Source organism: Sciurus carolinensis, chromosome 14, assembly GCF_902686445.1.
Source record: "Sciurus carolinensis chromosome 14, mSciCar1.2, whole genome shotgun sequence".
NCBI lineage: Eukaryota > Metazoa > Chordata > Mammalia > Rodentia > Sciuridae > Sciurus > Sciurus carolinensis.
In genome coordinates this window covers 21,448,175-21,467,177 of record NC_062226.1, presented here as the reverse complement: position 1 = coordinate 21,467,177, position 19,003 = coordinate 21,448,175, and the positions used below count along the sequence as shown (strand labels likewise).

Here is a 19,003-nt window from a genome sequence, read left to right as displayed (position 1 = left end):
AGGGCCTTGTGCTTGTGAGGCAAGCACTCTATCAACTGAGCTATATCCCCAACTCCTAAAATTAGGATTCTGTTACTAAACAGAATAGAAATAATAATATGGGGATATAATATAAACCATCTCTGCTGTTAATTCCTAAGATTAAATTTAAAAGGACAGCATATGGATTTATCAAGTATGAAACTTTTTCATAGTTGTCAAAGGACTTAAAATAACATCTAAAAATGTGGACTCACATATCATTTTCCTACATGGAAAACAATACTACAAAAAGATCAACATTTTACATTAATATAGAAATTAACCTAAATCAAATCAGAATCCCTAAGAATCTATGGGTAAATGTTGAGGGAACAGGAATTCTATTTCAGAACAACATGAAATAATTTAAAGCTCATTGGGAAGATGAGTCCACAATAAGCTAAGACACATTTTTAAAAGAGTATAAACAACACCTAAATAGAATAACCATAGGTCCTAGTTTGCCCGGAAGAGTCACTCCTTGGCACCAATGTTCTATCACCCTGTACAGCTTAAAGTGCAATTTTTATTTTAAGCGTCCAATTTTTGCCATAGCCTCCTCTATTAGTTTATAAACCACACATAGAAAAGTTAAATCTGAAATTCAACCACTGACAAGCTAAATCTTTCCACAACTCTCTCATGGACAATATACAGGTCTCTGAAGTTGCTCTACTGTTAACTCAATTAATAGACTTTGCAAACAGTTATATTATATAGGTTTTATCATCATCTACTAATTAGAGTATCAGTTATTGCCCAATACTGGCTTAATTTTGGATCCTTTGGAAGGAATCAAAATTAGGCTTCTGAGGGTTGATTCTATCTAAAGTAAAATATCTGACATTAATGAAAATTCAGTTTAAAAGTTCAACATTAAAGACATTTTATTTTTGGAGATAATAATATAAATTTTGGTGCAACTACAGTGTAGATATGTATTTGCAACTACTTTGGTGCACACCTAATTCCTCTTTCCAAACAACCAGTATTCTACCACATGAAACAGAAACTTCAGTTGTCAAATTTTACAAAATACTTTTAAATTGGTACTTAGATTAACTGTAAAATTTCTGTGATGAAGACTAAACTAAATACAAAAAAGACCCTTCTCTAAGGTATTATATACATGGCTCTCATTTTGCTATGACATCTTTAAAGTGTTTGTGTCTTTGAAGAATTAAGTATCTTACAAAGGCATTAAACTCTTATTAAAAAAAAAACTTATAGGGGCTGGGGATATACCTTGGTTGGTAGAGTGCTTGCCTTGCAAGCACAAGGCCCTGGGTTTAATTCCCAACACCACCAAAAAAAAAAAAAGGAAAAAAGAAAAAAGCCTTGTAACTTCTGTTATTTGCTCAAAGTAAATTATAAATCTTTATTGAAAGTGGTCAATAATGGAATGCCAAAATCATTTTTTAAGCTTTTAGGAAATTATAAATATTAGAAAATATTACAAAGATATTTTAAACTACACTAAAAATTATGTAAAAAAAATTTTTTTTCAGATGTCAAAAGTCAATAGGGAACTGAAAGAGTGGTAGGCCCAAGAGCCAACAATATAATAGCCAAAAATAAGCACTTCAAGTTTTAAAGCTTTGGGTCTATTACAGTCAAGAAGATGGACTCTTCATCTGAAAAAAAAGAGAGAGAGAGAGAGAGAGAAAACTTCATAAAAGTGAGTCCCTCAGCAGGCTATATCCCCAGTAGAAGGTGAAGTAAAATCAGAATTCCATATACCAAATGTATTTAACAAGGAAGTCTATTTTTTCTTGTTGTTGTTGTTGCGGTGCTGGGGGTGCTGGGGATCGAACCCAGGGCCTTGTGCTTGCAAGGCAAGCACTCTACCGACTGAGCTATCTCCCCAGCCCAGGAAGTCTATTTTGATGGTAAAATTATAAATGTTTGGATTGTGAATTTTCTCTACTTTCTTGGAGGGGAATCCCCAAGGAAACAAACATACATTAGAAGATGTTAGATGCTGATGATACAGTGACTAACCTAGCAAAGTAAACAAAATTACCTGAGAATCTCACAGAAGAAAAAAAAAAAAAATCAGCTGAAGACTCTCACAACCAAAAACTATGATTCATACAAAGAAAAAGAACACAGCATCAACAAATATTAGCATATATTAAACAGAAAACAGTAATTTTAGTACCCCTAAGAACTCCATATAATTGTAAAATCTGAAGCTTTAAAAAGTTTAAAGTTATATGTTTGGGGATAGGAATGCAGCTCACTGGTACAGCTCTTGCCTCTGGAACGCACAAGGCCCTGGGTTGATACCCAGTACCAGTACCTCCACTTCCCCTCTCAAAAAAAAGTTTTAAATGATTAAAAAATTAAGTGGGAAAAAGAAGTATCATAGGAAAAAAATAGGGTACCACTAAAGTAAAAAAAAAAAAAAAAACCCTAAGAAGACCTTAAAATGAATCAAATAGACATAAGAGAAATGAAAAATACAAGCCCTAAAATCAAATACTCAATGGAAGAATTAAACAACAAATTAGAGAAAGGTAAACAGATTATGAGTGAATCAGAAAACCATTTAAAGGAAATTATCTAAAACAAAGGACATTAAGGAGAAAGAGATTACAAAATATGTAGGAGAGATAAGACAAATCAGGACAGAAAGAGGTGGCCCTATACAAGTTTAACTAGAATTCCAGAAGGAGGTAACTGGAAGGACGTAAGATTTTTCATTAATTAGTATTTTCCAGTTTTTCAAACTGACTCATTGTTTACAAATGTTCTGGTATTCATTCTTTATAGCGAATTGTTAATACATCATATCTGATAAATTTTAGCAAATCAGCATATTTCTATATTTAATTATAAAATTAACTTAGTTTAAAATTTTTATTTGCAACTACACTTTTTCCATTTGGCACTATGGTTTGTTACCTACCTAGCTGAATATATAGTATCAGCTTATCCTAAGGCTGCCCACATCCTTCATTTACTTAAGTATTCATTTCAACTAAAGTACTCACTGTGTATAGGAATTTGTATTTTGGAGGTGCTTGATCTATCTACAAAGAAAAATTAGGAATTACTTTATTATAAAATGCTCCTAGAAGTCTTAATTGTGTTTATTTTTAAAAATACTGTAATGTTAAACTTGTGTGCATGGAAGTAATTAAGGTACATCATTACTGTAGTTTAAAAGTTGTACATGATAAGATATTTTTTTGTTTTTACTGTGTTTTTACCAAATGATCTAGTCCCCATCCCAAAGCAAGCCTGAATAAACTTAGGTTAAATGTAGAAAACAAAAAAAAGACTCCAGTAATGGTCCTCAACCCTTGCTGTATCTTAGAAGCATCATCTAAGCTTTAAAAACAAAAAGTGCTTGCCTTGCAAGCTCGATCCCCAGCACCAAAAACAAAAACAAAACAAAAAAAACAGTACTTAGGTCCCCACCCTCAGAGATTTTGGAATTGGTGTGAGGTAGGTCAAGCATCTGTTTTTTTCAATGTTTCCAAATTATTTTCAGGAACATACAAAGTTTTGAGAACCAGGGATCCATATCTAGGTATAACTAGTGAAACCACAGAACAAAAACAGAAAAATGTTAAAAATAACTAGAGAAGATAAATAGAATGAATTTAACAAAAATCATATTATATTCTTTTATAAAGACATCAAAAGAAATTTCACTTTTAAGTATATGCAGAAGAAAAGAAATTTAATAGAGTAGAGGAGGGAGAAATAGGGGTAGGGAGAAAGGGTAGAAAAAACAGGGAAAGGGGCTTAAAATCAAATTCCCTGAATGTATAATTTTATCAAAATGAACCCAATTACTATGTACAATTATGATGCTCTAATAAAAAATTTTTAAATAACACTACCTATACAGTAACAAACTGAGACTAAAGTAGGCTGATTGCTCAACAAGAGCCAAAAGATAAACAGAATAGTACATTCAACAGGAAAATAACTGTCAACCTAAATAGTCAACTATCATTCAATATCATTCAATAGTGGTAATGAAATAGACACTTACAGTCAAAATCTGAGAAAGGTTACCACTTATAGAATTCTACTGAAGCTAGAGACACAATGAATCTAAAGTGAAATAGGGAATATAAGAAGAAATCCAAAACAAAACAAAACTGTTGATTCACATCCACACCTTGTTTTTCTTTTCCTAAATCATTACCCAAAATATAAGTCTTTCTGGTCATCTATCCCAATAGTTCACAAACGTGACTAGACAAAATAACCAGAGGTGTCCAGACCAGTAGCACACACCTATAATCCCAGCAACTTGGGAGGCTGAGGCAGGTGGATCAAGAGTTCAAAGCTAGGCTCAGCAACTTAGCAAGACCCTTTCTCTAAATGAAATACATAAAGAGTTGGGAATTTGGCTCAGTGGATAAGCGACCCTGGGTTCAATCCCCAGTACCAATAAATAAATAAATAACCAAGTAGAGGTTTTAAAATAAGAACAAATACATGGCCTTACCTGGGTTGTAGTGTAACTCTAATGAATAAGAGCAAAAAAGTGGGCTGGGGTTGTGGCTCAGTGGTTGAGTGCTTGCCTAGCATGTGTGAGGCTCTGGGTTTGATCCTCAGCACCACATTAAAAAAATAAATAATATAAAGATATTGTGTCCATCTACAACAAAAAAATATTTAAATAATTTTTTTTAAAAAGAGCAAAAAAGTTTTTAAAAGTTCACTAGATCAAAAGGATTATCAGGTTTAAGAACAGGTTCCAAACTTTCTTTCATCATGTAGTTCTCAAAGTGGGTTCCTCAAATGGCAATATTAGCATTAAGCAGATTCTCAAGATGTATTCCAGACATTCTGAATTAGAAATTCTCAGGGTGAATTCAGCAGTTGTCTTAACAGCACCTTGAACAATTCTAATGTGAGCTCAATTTTTAAGAAGTCTGCTTTAGTCTCAATATCCATATTATTATTCTGTTCACACACGAACAAATCCACTGCTGCCACCCTGCCTACAAAATCATTCCATTCAGTCCTTTAGAAGGCTGTACTATAAGCCCAGTGACTTAAGGCTGAGGCAGGAGGATTCCAAGTTCAAAGCTGCCTCAGTAACCTTTTTTTTTTCTTAGGCGAACCAGGTATTGAACCCAGAGGTGCTTAACCCTGAACCACATACCCAATCCTTTTTTATATTTTATTTAGAGACAAGGTCTCACCAAGTTACTTAGGGTCTCACTGAGTTGCTGAGTCTGGCTTTGAACTTGCGATTCTCTCATGCCTCAGCCTTCCAAGCCACTGGGATTACAGTCGTGTGCCACTATGCCCAGCTGCCTCAGCAACTTTTAACAAGGTCCTAAGCAACTTAGCAAGACCCTGTCTTAAAATTTAAAAAACTGCAGGGGAGGGGGAAGCTGAGGATGTGGTTCAGTGGTTAAGTGCCCAGGGATTCAATCCCTGGTATCCAAAAAAAGGTGGGGAGGGTGCTATATCACAGCTCATCAACTCCCAAGCATTCTTAAGTTCTCTTCCATTTTTTTTGCTGATTAAAAATTTACCACTTCTCTTACAGAGCCCTCAAGTAGAGGCCGTTCATTCTCCCAAACACCATGTAAGCTCAGAAAAGAGACATCTATCCATTCGCTATATTATTCCAAAAAGATCCAGATAAAAATTCCACCTTTAATGAATTTATTCATTCCCATGGTTTCCACTGTCAATTGCATGATAACAAGTACCTAATTTCTCTTGTGATGTTGAGATCAGGAAACCACTGCCCATATGACATTTTCATTTGATGTTCCACAGGAATCTCAAACTCAATATATACAAATCTGAACTTATGTTCTTCCTATATTCTCTGACAGAAATAAATGGCATCACCACTCATATAATTATCAAAGTATAAGCCCAAAAACCTGGAAGTCATTGTCAGAATCCCCTGAATATTCAATTAATTACCAATTACTGTCAATTTTACCTTCTACAAGATCTCCAATTCTCTCCATCACAACTGTCACTGCCACAGTGAAGTTACCATCCCTTATTAGTATTACAGCAATGGCCTCTTAATTGTTCACTCTCCTTCCAGTATTGCACTCTTTCAATCCATTTTGTAGCCTTCACATTTCAAAAGCAGTTGTTTTAAAATCAAGTGGTACCCTGTAGTATGTAGATTACGTGGGGCTGAGGGTATATATAGCTCAGTGGTGGAGCACATCCTGGGTGTTCGATCCTCGGCACGCCCCACCAAACAAAAAAGTCTCACAGTTTTAATACTTCTATTCCAAGTCCATCATCATTCAACACAGATTTTAAATCTAGCTCTTTCACTCAATAGTTGAGGGGGTCACAAACTTAATGACAGTAGTTTTATCACAACTATATAACATAAAGAAAGCAAAAAGAAATCATCAAATTAGATTCAAAGGAATTCTTAAAACTTAAGAGAGCTGTAACTGGTGATTTCATCTACATAAACAGTACAGTACCTTACTACAACAAACTTCAGTTTTTATTATAAATAGTATCACTTCAACATATGTTCATAAGATGAGCAAAATAAGAACACTATAAAAAATGTTAAAACTCACAGAAAGAAAACATCTGGAAAAATATTAAAACTTACCATACACGCCTGTAGAAGGAGTCGAACTGTTCATGGTAGAAGATCCGTTAATAACACCAGAAGAAAGAAGCTCATCAGACCCCCGCTGAAAAGCAAAACCAATCATCAGTTATTGAAACAGGTTTTAAATAATGGTTCACATTTACTACTAAAAATACTAAAAGCTAATTAGCTTAATATTTTAGTATGAAAACATTTAAGGGAAGTTCTTGAGAATCACAAAATCTAAAGGTTAGAAGTGAACTGTATGATAAGGAAAAATTATAACACATTCACATGACTAGTAGTTTTCAAAAAAAAATGCCATTGCAAAAATGGAAGCATAATCTTACAACCAATCCCCTCTCCAAATCCAGTTCCTCAAGATGTATTACTCAAGTACTTAACTGTATTTAGAGGGTTGCAATCTGACACTCATTTTATAATACATATCTATATGCAAGTAATTCTTTTTCCCCTCTTAGAATCCTGATTTTTCAATACCTATATATTTTTAAAAATTAGCACTCAAAATACAATGTATTTCTATACTGGGCAAATTCTAATCAGTGATTTTTCATCTATTAATTCTAATGTGTAATGTGTCTTAAATATTTTATTCAGAAAACTGAAAAATCTCAATTCCACAAAAGATTAGGCTTCACTTAAAGAATAGGTTTTCCTATTGAGTTTTGCAGCCTGATAATTAACAGACAATATAGTTCACTGGCTACCGGCAGATAAAGGTAAAAGTTTTTTCAATTTTAAATATAGTAAAAATCTAAATGTAACCAACATGGTTACATTTATGAGGAATTACATATATGAGGAATTTGGTAAAGTATGTGTTACTAAGAGATGTATTTACTACATATATGTGAGTTTAGGATCAATGTTTCATCTGAAAATCAAGTTAGTTTGGTATTAGAAACCATCTGCACTCTTTCTGGCAAGAGTATGTTAAAATGTCAACAAAACATTGTAGATTAAAATGTAAAAGGTGGGTGGGAGGCTGGGGTTGTAGCTCAGTGGTAAAGCCACTTGCCTAGCATGTGTGAGGCACAGGGTTAGATCCTCAGCACCAATAAAAAAATGAATAAATAAAGGTATTGTGTCCATCTACAACTAAAAACATATTTAAAAAAAAAAAGGCGGGTAGGACTGTAGCTCAGTGGCAGTCTTTAGCACATGTGAGGCACCATCTTTAGCACCACATAAAAACAAACAAATAAGGCATTCTTCCCATCTGTAGCTACAAAAAAAAAAAAAAAAAAAGTAGAAGGCAAAATAAAAGACAATTCTAGAAGATAATGTAAAAGAATAGCTTCATATTATTGGAGGAGGAAAAGATTTCTTAACCAAAAAACAAAAAGCAAAACTATAAAGGTAAAATATTGACAAACTAGACAATAGAAGATTTTTATTTAACAAAGACATCATGAAGAGAGTAACAAGGGCCAGGTGTCCTGGGTACAGTGGCACAAACCTATAATCCCATCCATTTGGGGGTCTAAGGCAGGAGAATGACAAGTTTGAGGCCAACCTTGGCAACTCAGCAAGACCCCATCTCAGAATGAAATTTTTAAAAAGTAAAAATGGTTGGGGATGTAGGCCAGTGATAAAGTACTCTGGGTTCAATGTTCAGTATCACAAAAACAAATTAAAAAAAAAAAACCCACTTTGAATAAAAATTAAGGGGTGTGGGGATATAACTCAGTTGGTAGAATGCTTGCCTATCATGCACAAGGCCCTGGGCTCAATCCCCAGCACTGCATCCCCACCACCAATTAAGACCATGAGTCTGCATGAATATGTATAACTATAATGCACCAATTTTAAAAATATGAAAAAAAAAAAGACCCTATCACCACACACCTATCTAAACTAAAATAGAACATAGTGACAAACTCTGACAAGGATGTAGAAGAATCTGGTTCTTTGAATACACTGCTGGTAAAAATGTAAAACAGTATATTTTGAGATTTTCTGAAAAACACTAAACATAAATTTTTATCTTAAAAGATGATATCCTCTTGGAAGGCTCAGAGATCATAGATCAGTGGTAGAGTGTTTGCCTAGCATGTTGTATGAGACCTGGTTTTGAGACCCAGGACTTAAAAAAAAAAGAGAGAAAGAAAGAAAAGAAAAAGAAAAAAGACAGTCCTTAAAAAATCCCATTATTTCACTCATACCACAATCTCAAAGTGACAAAATTATAGAAATGAAAAACAGATTGGCCATTTGCAGTGGGTAGAGACAATTGGGGAGAGGAGGTGGGTATGATTATAAAAGGGTACCATAAGGGAGATCTTTATGGTGAAAGACTAGTTCTGTATCTTGATTTTGGTGGTAGTTACATGAATCTGTACATGCCATAAAATGAAACAGAAAAATAGATACGGAAATAATGCCACATAAAGGCATTTTATGAATATCACCATCTTTGTTTTAATGATATACTATAATTATGCAAGACATAAGCATTCAGAAACTTGGTGAAGTGTTCACAGGTCCTTTCTATGGTATTTTTAAAATTTGCTGTGAATCTCTAATTGTTTAAAAATTTAAAAGAAAAATAAAAACAATAATCTATGATGAGAGATACTTCATTCTGAGCCAGAAAACTCCTACTGGCTTGAGAGGCTTCTTCCTAGACTAGTCATTACTACCTAACCCGTGCTTAATCCTCCCACGATTCACTGTCACCGCTCATCCCCCACACTATGCTTTAAAGATGAACAATATTCAAAACAGAACCACATGGATTCCTTATGGGAATCTATTTGTAAGGTTAAAAAAAAAAAGAAGAGAAACTATAATTATAAAAGAGAGACTACATACACCAGAAAAATTAAACAATTTTAAATTTTGAGCAAATATCTCTTCATATAGTAACCTCTCCTAAATACAAAGGGATATAATATTCAAGGAAGAGGCAAATAAGAAATTGACCAAAGGAATAAATGCGAGATTGGTGCAAAAATAAATAATTCAAAAGTCGAACATATCCAGGGAAGGATTAGAAAGTAAAAAATGCAAACACCTTTCTACCATCCAAACACATTACCTGCTGTAAGGAACTATTTCTATAATTTTGATATTAAAAAAAAAAAAAAACTCGAAGAAGGAAATGTTCAAGAAAGCACTCTCTTGGATACACCTGATTACCTGAAAGACTTCTAGAAAAGTCATTTAACTGTGAACACAGGTTACAGCCACAGCTTGCCAGCTAAGAATTCAAAAAGTTCATGGCAGTCTTCACAATGCACACATGCCATTTCAGTTTTAATTTGAGAGAAAGTGCTGGGTATTGTGGGTGCACATCTGTAATCCCAGCAGGCATCTGTAATCCCAGCAGCCAGGAGGCTCAGGCAGGGGATCAAGAGTTCAAAGTCAGCCTCAGTAACTTAGCAAGTACCTAAGCAACTGGGCAAGACCCTATCTCTAAATAAAACATAACAAAGGACTGGGGACATGGCTCAGTGGTTAAATGCCCCTGGGATCAATCCCTGGTACCACCAAAATAATACATTTTTTTTGAGAGAGTAATTCACTCATGTTTGTTCTACTACTATGTCATTCAATAAATGGTTACCCAATTTCCTACCAAATAAATCTCCAACATTAAAATGAAATTATTTTCTGTTGTTTACTGAATCAAGTTTAAATGTACTGTGATAGCAATTAAAGGTTCTGATCTAGATCCCCTTCTCAGTCATATAATTTTCCTAAACACATCAGTATTTATGCTGCCTGTTTTTATCCTCCTCTGCTGCCTCAAACACTACCTCTTCACTACATATCCAGTCCTATGTACTGGTCACAGACAACAGTAATACATTCTTGAAAATGTTTTCATCCCAAAAGTAAAAAAGTTCAACTTAATTTGTTTTTCAACATTACAGTGCATGTAGTTCTAGAACTTTAGTACAGTTCATATAATATATTCTTTCCATATGTATAACCATCAGTTTCAATTTTTTTCAAATGTGTATACAAAATTTTTTCTCAGCTACTTTGAGCTCTATTATTGTACCTTATACTAGACTGTATTCCATCATTAACCTATGGTGTCAGCTTTAACATGTCTCTGCCTTGACTGTGCATTATAATCCTATGTCCAGCTTAAAAATAAATGCTATATACCGGTCCCGCCCCAGAGATTCTTAACCCACAGGTCTAGGATGGAGCCTAGACACCTAGACACTTCCAAATTTCCATAGATGATTGTAACATGTAACCAACTGAGAACCACCATAACAGATTCTGTACTGAACATAGAGCAGAATAGTAATGCAATTAAAAATGTAGTCTTCTAGAATAAATCAAATCTAGGTTTGAATTTAGGCTCCACAAACTTAAATTACCTTTTAACCTCTTTAAGACTCAGTTTGCTCATTTATAAAACATGAATCATTATGGTACCCACTCTAATGGGTTTCTCTGAAGATCATTATTTCTAATATATAGGTTTCATTAAATACTGGCAATAAGTTTAACGATTACTTGGTCCTTTTCAAAGTTATATATACCAGTTACTTATATTCAATGCAATACTGGAAAGTAATCACCTAAAAATGTGAATTTTTCTTTCAATAAGGAAAACTTGCAGGCTGGGATTGTGGCTCAGTGATGGAGTGCTTATGCCGCATGTGTGAGGCACTGGGTTCCATCCTCAGCACCACATAAAATGAATGAAAAAAAAGGTACTGTGTCTATCTACAACTAAAAAAAGTTTTTTTAAAATAAAACTTTCCAAAATTTCAAAAGGAAATATTTCCTTACTATTTTTTTAAAAAGTTCCTTCTCTCGGATAAATTATAAAAGACTTGATTTTGATAAAATATTGTGATATTTAAGGGGGAAAATGTCCTTTTTATGTAATTATCCTTATTTAAACACCTATGCATACTTATCCAATTACCTCAGAATCATTTGTCATTTTGATAATTCATTCATCTCTTTTTTGTTGTTTTTTTTAATTTATTTTTATTGTAAACAAATGGGATACATGTTGCTTCTGTTTATACATGGAGTTAACAGCATACCATTTGTGTAATCATACATTTACATAGGGTAATGGTGTTTGATTCATTCTGTTATTTTTTCCTTCCCCCCCCACCCCTCCCACCCCTTTTCCCTCTATACAGTCCCTCCTTCCTCCATTCTTGCCCCCCTCCAACCCCCCATTATGTGTCATCATCCGCTTATCAGTGAGATCATTTGTCCTTTGGTTTTTTGAGATTGGCTTATCTCACTTAGCATGATATTCTCCAATTTCATCCATTTGCCTGCAAATGCCATAATTTTATTATTCTTTATAGCTGAGTAATATTCCATTGTGTATATATACCACAGTTTCTTTATCCATTCATCAACTGAAGGACATCTAGGTTGATTCCACAATCTGGCTATTGTGAATTGAGCAGCTATGAACATTGATGTAGCTGTATCTCTGTAGTATGCTGATTTTAAGTCCTTTGGGTATAGGCCGAGGAGTGGCATAGCTGGGTCAAATGGTGGGTCCAAGTTTTCTAAGGAATCCCCACACTGCTTTCCAGAGTGGCTGCACTAATTTGCAGCCCCACCAGCAATGTATGAGTGTATCTTTTTCCCCACATCCTCTCCAACACCTATTCATTCATCTTAATATGCATTTTATGAAGTTACAATGTTAATCTGAGTCTATAACCCGTTCAACTGATAAGTTTTTTCAAGTTGGTACTTTACCATTATTTTTAAAATTGTCACCCATAATTACTTTCCTATTATTAAGTAACTGTGCTTCCAATTATCACTATAAATTATGCTGCAATAATTCTTTTAGGACAGCATTTTTTTCCCCTGTATTTTTATCTGTAGAATGGGAGGAATTTTTGCTAGCTACTCTTCTGACAGAGGATTAATATTTAGAACACATAAAGCTCAAAAAACTTCACATCAAAAAAATCAAATAATCTAATTTATAAATGGGCTGATGAATTAGACACTTCTCAAAAGAATACAAATGGCCAATAAATAAAAGAAAAAATGTTCAATATCATTAACGGTTAAGGAAATACAAATCAAAACTACACTGAGATTTCATCTCACACCAGTCAAAACACAGCAGTCACCAAGTATACAAATAATAAATGCTGCAGAGGATGTGGAAGAAAAGGAACATTTTTTTACACCATTGTTGGGACTGTAAATTACTATGACTACTATGGAAATCAGCAGGGAGGTTCCTCAAAAGACTAGGAAAGAAACCATAACATGACGCAGCTATGCCACTCATCAGTATTTTACCCTGAAGAATTAAAGTTGTCTTACCACAGTTATACAGGCATACTCATGTTTACAACAGCACAATTCATGATTCGAACTATAGAACCAGTCCAGGTGTCCATCAGTGGATGAATGGATAAAGAAAACCTGGTATATACACACAATGGAATTTTATTCAGCCATAAAGAAAAATAAAACTATGTCATTTGCAGGAAAATGTATGGAACTAGAGGACCATCATGTTAAGTGAAATAAATCAAACTGAGGTCAAGGGTCCTATGTTTTCTCTCATTTGCACAAGCTAGAGAAGTAAAAGGAAAAGAAAGGTGGGGTGGACCTCCTAAAAAATCAAAGGGAGACTAGTAGAGGAAAGCAACCAAGGGGTGGCAGATAGGGAGGGATGAGGAGTGATACTGTGCTGGGGAGTGATACTGGCTAAATTATATTGTTATATTGTGTGCATGTATGAATATGTAACAACAAATCCTTACGTACAACTATAATGTACCAATTAAAAATGCGGGGAAAAACAGCATTTTTTTTCCTGGATTTTGTATTTTATCTGTAGAATAATGTTCAGAAGTAAAACAGATAATTTTTGATTATACAAAAAGTAAAGCTGCAGTTTTAGTCAGCTTTTTTATTGCTGGGACCAAAAGACCTGACAAGAACAATTAGAGGAGGAATAGTTACTTGAGGGCTCACAGTTTCAGAGGTCTCAGTCCATAGATAGCTCGCAGTTCAAATGTAAAGCTGAACATCATGATGGAGGAGTATATAGTCAAGTGGCTCAAGATATCACACAAGGAAGCAGAGAAAGACTAAGTTCAGCTCAACAACTATACACCCCGAAGGTACGCCCCCAGTGACCCACCTCCTTCAGTCACACCCTACCAGCCTACAGTTACTACTCAGTTAATCCCTATCAGGGGATTATGGGTTAAAGTTCTCATAAAGCAATCACTTCACCTCTAAACCTTCTTGAGTTGCCTCATACACAAGCTTTAGGGGGGAACACCTCAATATCTAAACTGTAACAGCTGCAAAAAAAACTCCAATTCCCATAGAACAATGTAGAATAATTTCAAGTTACTACTACACTGAGTGACTACTAAGAAGCATTGTATTTCTGCAGGAGGTCTTCCAAATACTGTTAAATTAGCACATAATTGTCTCATTTTAATATGACTCAGTGTTTGAGTAACAAAGAATTTAACCTTGCCCAAAGAGAGGTGTAGCTTTTCTTTTGTCCTCTCCTGGAAAGCAATCTCTAAGCTCTTGGAATGTCATGTCTAAGAGGGCTGCCTTTTGGGCCACCAGACAGTCCTTAGTATGGGAGCTGACTACACATCATTTAGGTTAGGGGCCTGTGGGTCATGCCTGGAGCAGCTGGGGATGTTAGATGGAGATAATCCTTGTGGGAAACCAATTATTCTCACATAATGGAGCCCCGATATAAACTGTAAATACCAAAGCTCTTGTGAGCTTTCCTGGTTGACAACGCACCACACCTACTGCCACACACTGAAGCTAAGAAAGTAATGTATTCATGGGGAGAACACTATGGAAGCTCCAAGTTTGGTTATTTGCCTGGACTCTACCTTATATGATGCTTCTCCTGGTTGATTTTAATCTGTATCCTTTCAATGTAGTAAACCAGTTTACTAGCTTTCAAGTGTGTTGTGTGTCCTAGTAAATTATCAGACTTGAGGGTAACAGTTTGGAGAACTACCTAGACTCACAAGTGGTGTCAGAAATAAAAACAAGACTTTCGTGAACTGTCTCATGATTTCACAAGTGACCTAACTCTTCACAGGGTTAAATGATGAATCATTAAATATAATAAAATTATTCATTTAATGAAACTTTTAAAACTTTATTCTAGAACCTTTGAATTACCACTGAACTTCTAACTGTAAAAAAAATTAGATGGAAAATGTGATAATAATATTCAAGCATAGAAAAATCAGAAAATTAAATTTCTGTATCTTAAATTAACATAACATCTTAACTGTCACATTCAAAATATCCACACAAAATATCAATTAAATAAGGAAATGGTGAACACTGCAAGATTCCTCAAAATAAACAACAAAGTTGGATAATTCAACTAGCTCTTTCAATAATACAAAGAGCTTTTAAAAATGGAATAAAACATACCTTAAATAATGCATAAGGAAACCCTATAGTAAGTATCAAGTGATATACTGAGACAGATATTTTAATTGTCTTATTACACAATAAAGACAAAAAGCTCTGACTTTTTATATCTGGAAACCTGTTCATTAGTGATAGGGTTTATCACTCATCACACAGAATAAACAAGACTCTAATAATTATGATACGGGCTGGGGTTGTAGCTCAGTGGTAGAGCGCTTGCCTCAAATGTGTGAGACACCGGGTTTGACCCTCAGCACCACATAAGGATAAATAAATTACAGTACTATGCCCATCTACAACTAAAAATATTTTTTAAATAATAATAATATTTTTTTATGATAGTGGTTACATGTGTTTACCCTAGTAATTTCAGAATATGATAAAGAAAAGAATAAAAAGAGCTTACATTTGTAAATGCAATCATAAAACATTTTTTTTTTTTTTTTTTGCGGAGCTGGGGATTGAACCCAGGGCCTTGTGCTTGCAAGTGCAAGGCAAGCACTCTACCAACTGAGCTATATCCCCAGTTCCCTAAAACATTTTTTTTTTTTTTTTTTTTGCGGTACTGGGGATTTGAACCCAGGGCCTTGGGCTTGAGAGGCAAGCACTCAACCAACTGAACTATATCACCAGCCCAAAACATTCTTAAACTACAATTTACTGGCCAAGTTTCTCCCCCCAAGAATTCATTTTCAAGTTACAGAAAACAAAACTTTCATATTATAAAGCTTAAATCCCAAGTTTTGTTACTTTGTAAACATGATAAAAAATAATTTGTTCTATATTCCTTTTAATAAAGAAATAAAACCTTTCTTTTCTAGACATAAATTTTCTCCTAAAAACATACCCATGTATGATTACAGGCTACTTTGGTATGATTTTTTTTCTGAAAATTACACTTAATATTTATACCCTAAACGTCTGTCAGCAATTGTCCTTAATAGTAGAGGAGAAATAATGCAGACCTAAGTAAAATCGAATATTTCTCTCATTAGGTTCAACTGCTATAACAAATACAGGTTAAGGGAAGAATGCAAAATATTCCAGCACAATGAAAGACTTAAAAAATGAAAGACAACTTGGCAAGATGAGTGATTATAGACTACCAAGAAAACAAAATTGTTTAAAAGGAGAAGAGGGGGGACTTTGTATCAACAATTAATAGTACACAAAGGTGGCCTTAACAGGCCAAATAATGAAGATATCACAGGGAGGGAGAACAGACACTAGTGGATCAACAGTCTCCTTAGAAACACACAGTAAATTTACATTAAGTCCAGCAGTTTCCTGTGGACTTGTTAGCTCTCTGGCTGTATCAACACACCAATCAGCTTCACTTCCCTCAAGTATCAATTATTGAAGATCTTTCCTGATTGAAGAGGAAAAAAATACACAGGCTCAACAAGGCAAAGGAATAATGTAATTAGGCAGCACAAATATAAAGTGTTTCATTATCAAATTTGATGGGAATTGGTTTTATTTAGCATTAAAGTGAGAGTATTAATATGATAAAAGGCAACCCACGCAACTGAAAAACAGACACTGAAATAAAATGTAAGATTCTGAAAATAAATCATTAACTCACGCTTAACTTCAGATCACAGCTAAAGTACGTGTGAAATTCAAGAATAAGCTATGATTCATTTTAGCCTATCAGATAAGAGTGGGGAGGTCAAGGAGGAGGACAGGGGGAGCAGGAGCAGCATTAACAGCAGTAGTATCACTAGGTTCAATTTATTTTTCAACCCAGAAACCTGTTTGTCATCATTTCATACAAATTTCCCCTCAATTTTACACCAACCCTGTGATTTATTTATTCTACACGTTGACATCATATCAGAACTTAAGTGACAATACATGGCGATAGTTACCCTTTCTAAGAGCAAAAGAAACAAAATACAATGATAACTAGTATGGATTGCTTAGTATATGCCACAAACTATTCAAAATACTTTTTATAGTACTATTTTATGTAAGCTAAGAAGTCTTTGATTTGAAGAACCCATCATTTTATCTAACATCTAAAAGGAAAAAGTGCTGCCAATTAAATTATATCTATCAACTTTAGGATGCATCCTGATGTCAGAAATTGTATGGAAAAAAAAAGGGGGGCCTTAAAATCAATGTATTGAATCTTTACAAAATTCCAAGAATTAAATACTGACCAGCACTGGTACAAATTGTTAAAAATACTAGCTCTACCCCTTTTCCTTCTACATTTACATTCTGGATCTCTCTGAAGAGTCTTTTCACAAGGTGATAACTAACAGAATATAAGTGTTTAACTCTGAAACCATATGACCATATTAATTCCATGTGAAAGAAATCTCTGTAAGATAATTTTAAAATTTCTCAGTTAGGTGATGTGGCACAAACCTGTCATCTCAGCAACTAGGAAGACTGAGGCAGAAGGATCACAAGTTTTGGGGCAGCCTGAGCAACTCAGTCAGACCCTGTCTCAAAAAAAATAAAAATAAAAAGGGCTGTGGGTATAGCTCAGTGGTAGAGCACCCCTGCGTTCAATTCCCAGTACTAAAGGAAAAAAAAAACCCAAGTTTTCTACCATACTTGTAGAAAAACAAAGACAACTGTCATAAAACTATTTACAAATGCTATTTCTTTGTTTTTTTCCTTAAAACATTTTTTTAGTTGTCAAAGGACCTTTATTTTATTTATTTTTATTTTTATGTGGTGCTGAGGATTGAATCTAGTGCCTCACACATGCTAGGCAAGTGTTCTACCACTGAGCTACAACCCCAGCTCCACAATGCTATTTCTAACAAATAAATATAACATGTATTATAGTTTTTAGCCCCCTACCCTTTTTGGGTACTGGGGGCGATTTAATCCAGGGATGCTATAATATTTTCCACTTCTATAAAAATTAGTAAATAAAAATACATACGCTATGTGCATACATGTAAAGGTTTCAAAGCAAATTCACTTAAATGTCAGCAGAGATTATTGTATCTAGCTTTTTACTTTCTCATATTTATCACATTTAAAAATTAACTGATTAGAGGGAAAGGGGCTATTTTCACTTGGCAAAAAAAATTAACCTTAAAAATTTTGATATTTGTCTCAAGTCCAACTGATGGATCATCCAACTACATACATATCATGAGGCTCTAGGTCAATTCTACTACTGATCATTACTGAAAATACTACAATCCCAAAAATTATGTACAAAAATTAAATTTTAAAATATTTCTTATATCATTTAGTGATTTGCAAATACCTCCGAATTTTATAATAGCTATACCTAATGACCTTAGGATTCATGTTTAATTCAAGAAAGAAATTAAGAAATCAGAGTGAACTGTAATGAGACCCAACAGATGAAATTCTAATGTGTGACAAAAGGAAGTTCTCCAACTGCCTCTTAAATTTGGTGAAACTAGAAATATACTTTACTATTTTAGTAGACTGGAAGTTATGCTTTCATCTCCAATTCTATGATACAGAATAAACCAATTTCCAAAAAATGGAACCATTAACCAAATACCATCTGGGACATTAATTACTCCAAAGCCAAACACACACCATGGCATAGAAAACAAAGAAAAAGCTTTGGAAATAAACCTTTGAGTCCAGCCTGTCACTTATTCCCTGTGTGACCTAAGGTACTAGGCTAGGAAAACATAGAGAACATTTGTTAAATTTGGTATCCTTTTTATAAAATTGATCTAACATTTTAATAGATATGCAAGATTCCTTTTTAAAAGAACTTCTTGTATACTGCTACCTAGCAAGACAAGGGTTAATGCCTTTTTTTTTTTTTTTAAACTAAGGGAGGAGAATGAGTAGGACTGGTAAGAATACTGGCGTTCTACCAATCTATTGATAATTTATAGAGGTGCTGAAATATATGACTATGGGTTTGGCTACATAGTTCATTGGAAACTGGTATCCAACTCTTCAAGAAAATATCTCATATTCTTGGGCAGGAGTCTTATCCTAAAAGATAAATTCTTTTTTCCTTTTACTTGT

At 34.2% G+C, this 19,003-nt stretch overlaps 1 protein-coding gene and 1 non-coding gene across 7 annotated transcripts in view; both read right to left on the bottom strand.

Annotated features, from left to right (window-relative positions):
• Ptbp3 (polypyrimidine tract binding protein 3) overlaps window positions 1-19,003 on the bottom strand; it is a 94,736-nt gene that overhangs the window by 52,244 nt on the left and 23,489 nt on the right. For 3 of the 6 annotated variants that reach the window (XM_047524221.1, XM_047524224.1, XM_047524220.1), the window contains 2 exons: window positions 6,605-6,689; window positions 3,018-3,056 (listed from right to left, as the gene is read on the bottom strand). In XM_047524221.1, the coding sequence (XP_047380177.1) occupies window positions 3,018-3,056; window positions 6,605-6,689 (124 nt within the window). The remainder of the gene's footprint in view (window positions 1-3,017; window positions 3,057-6,604; window positions 6,690-19,003) is intronic. The other 3 variants (XM_047524223.1, XM_047524225.1, XM_047524222.1) reach the window with 1 other exon arrangement.
• Trnaa-ugc (transfer RNA alanine (anticodon UGC)) lies at window positions 1,812-1,890 on the bottom strand. The gene has a single exon. It is a non-coding gene; the product is annotated as a tRNA-Ala (tRNA).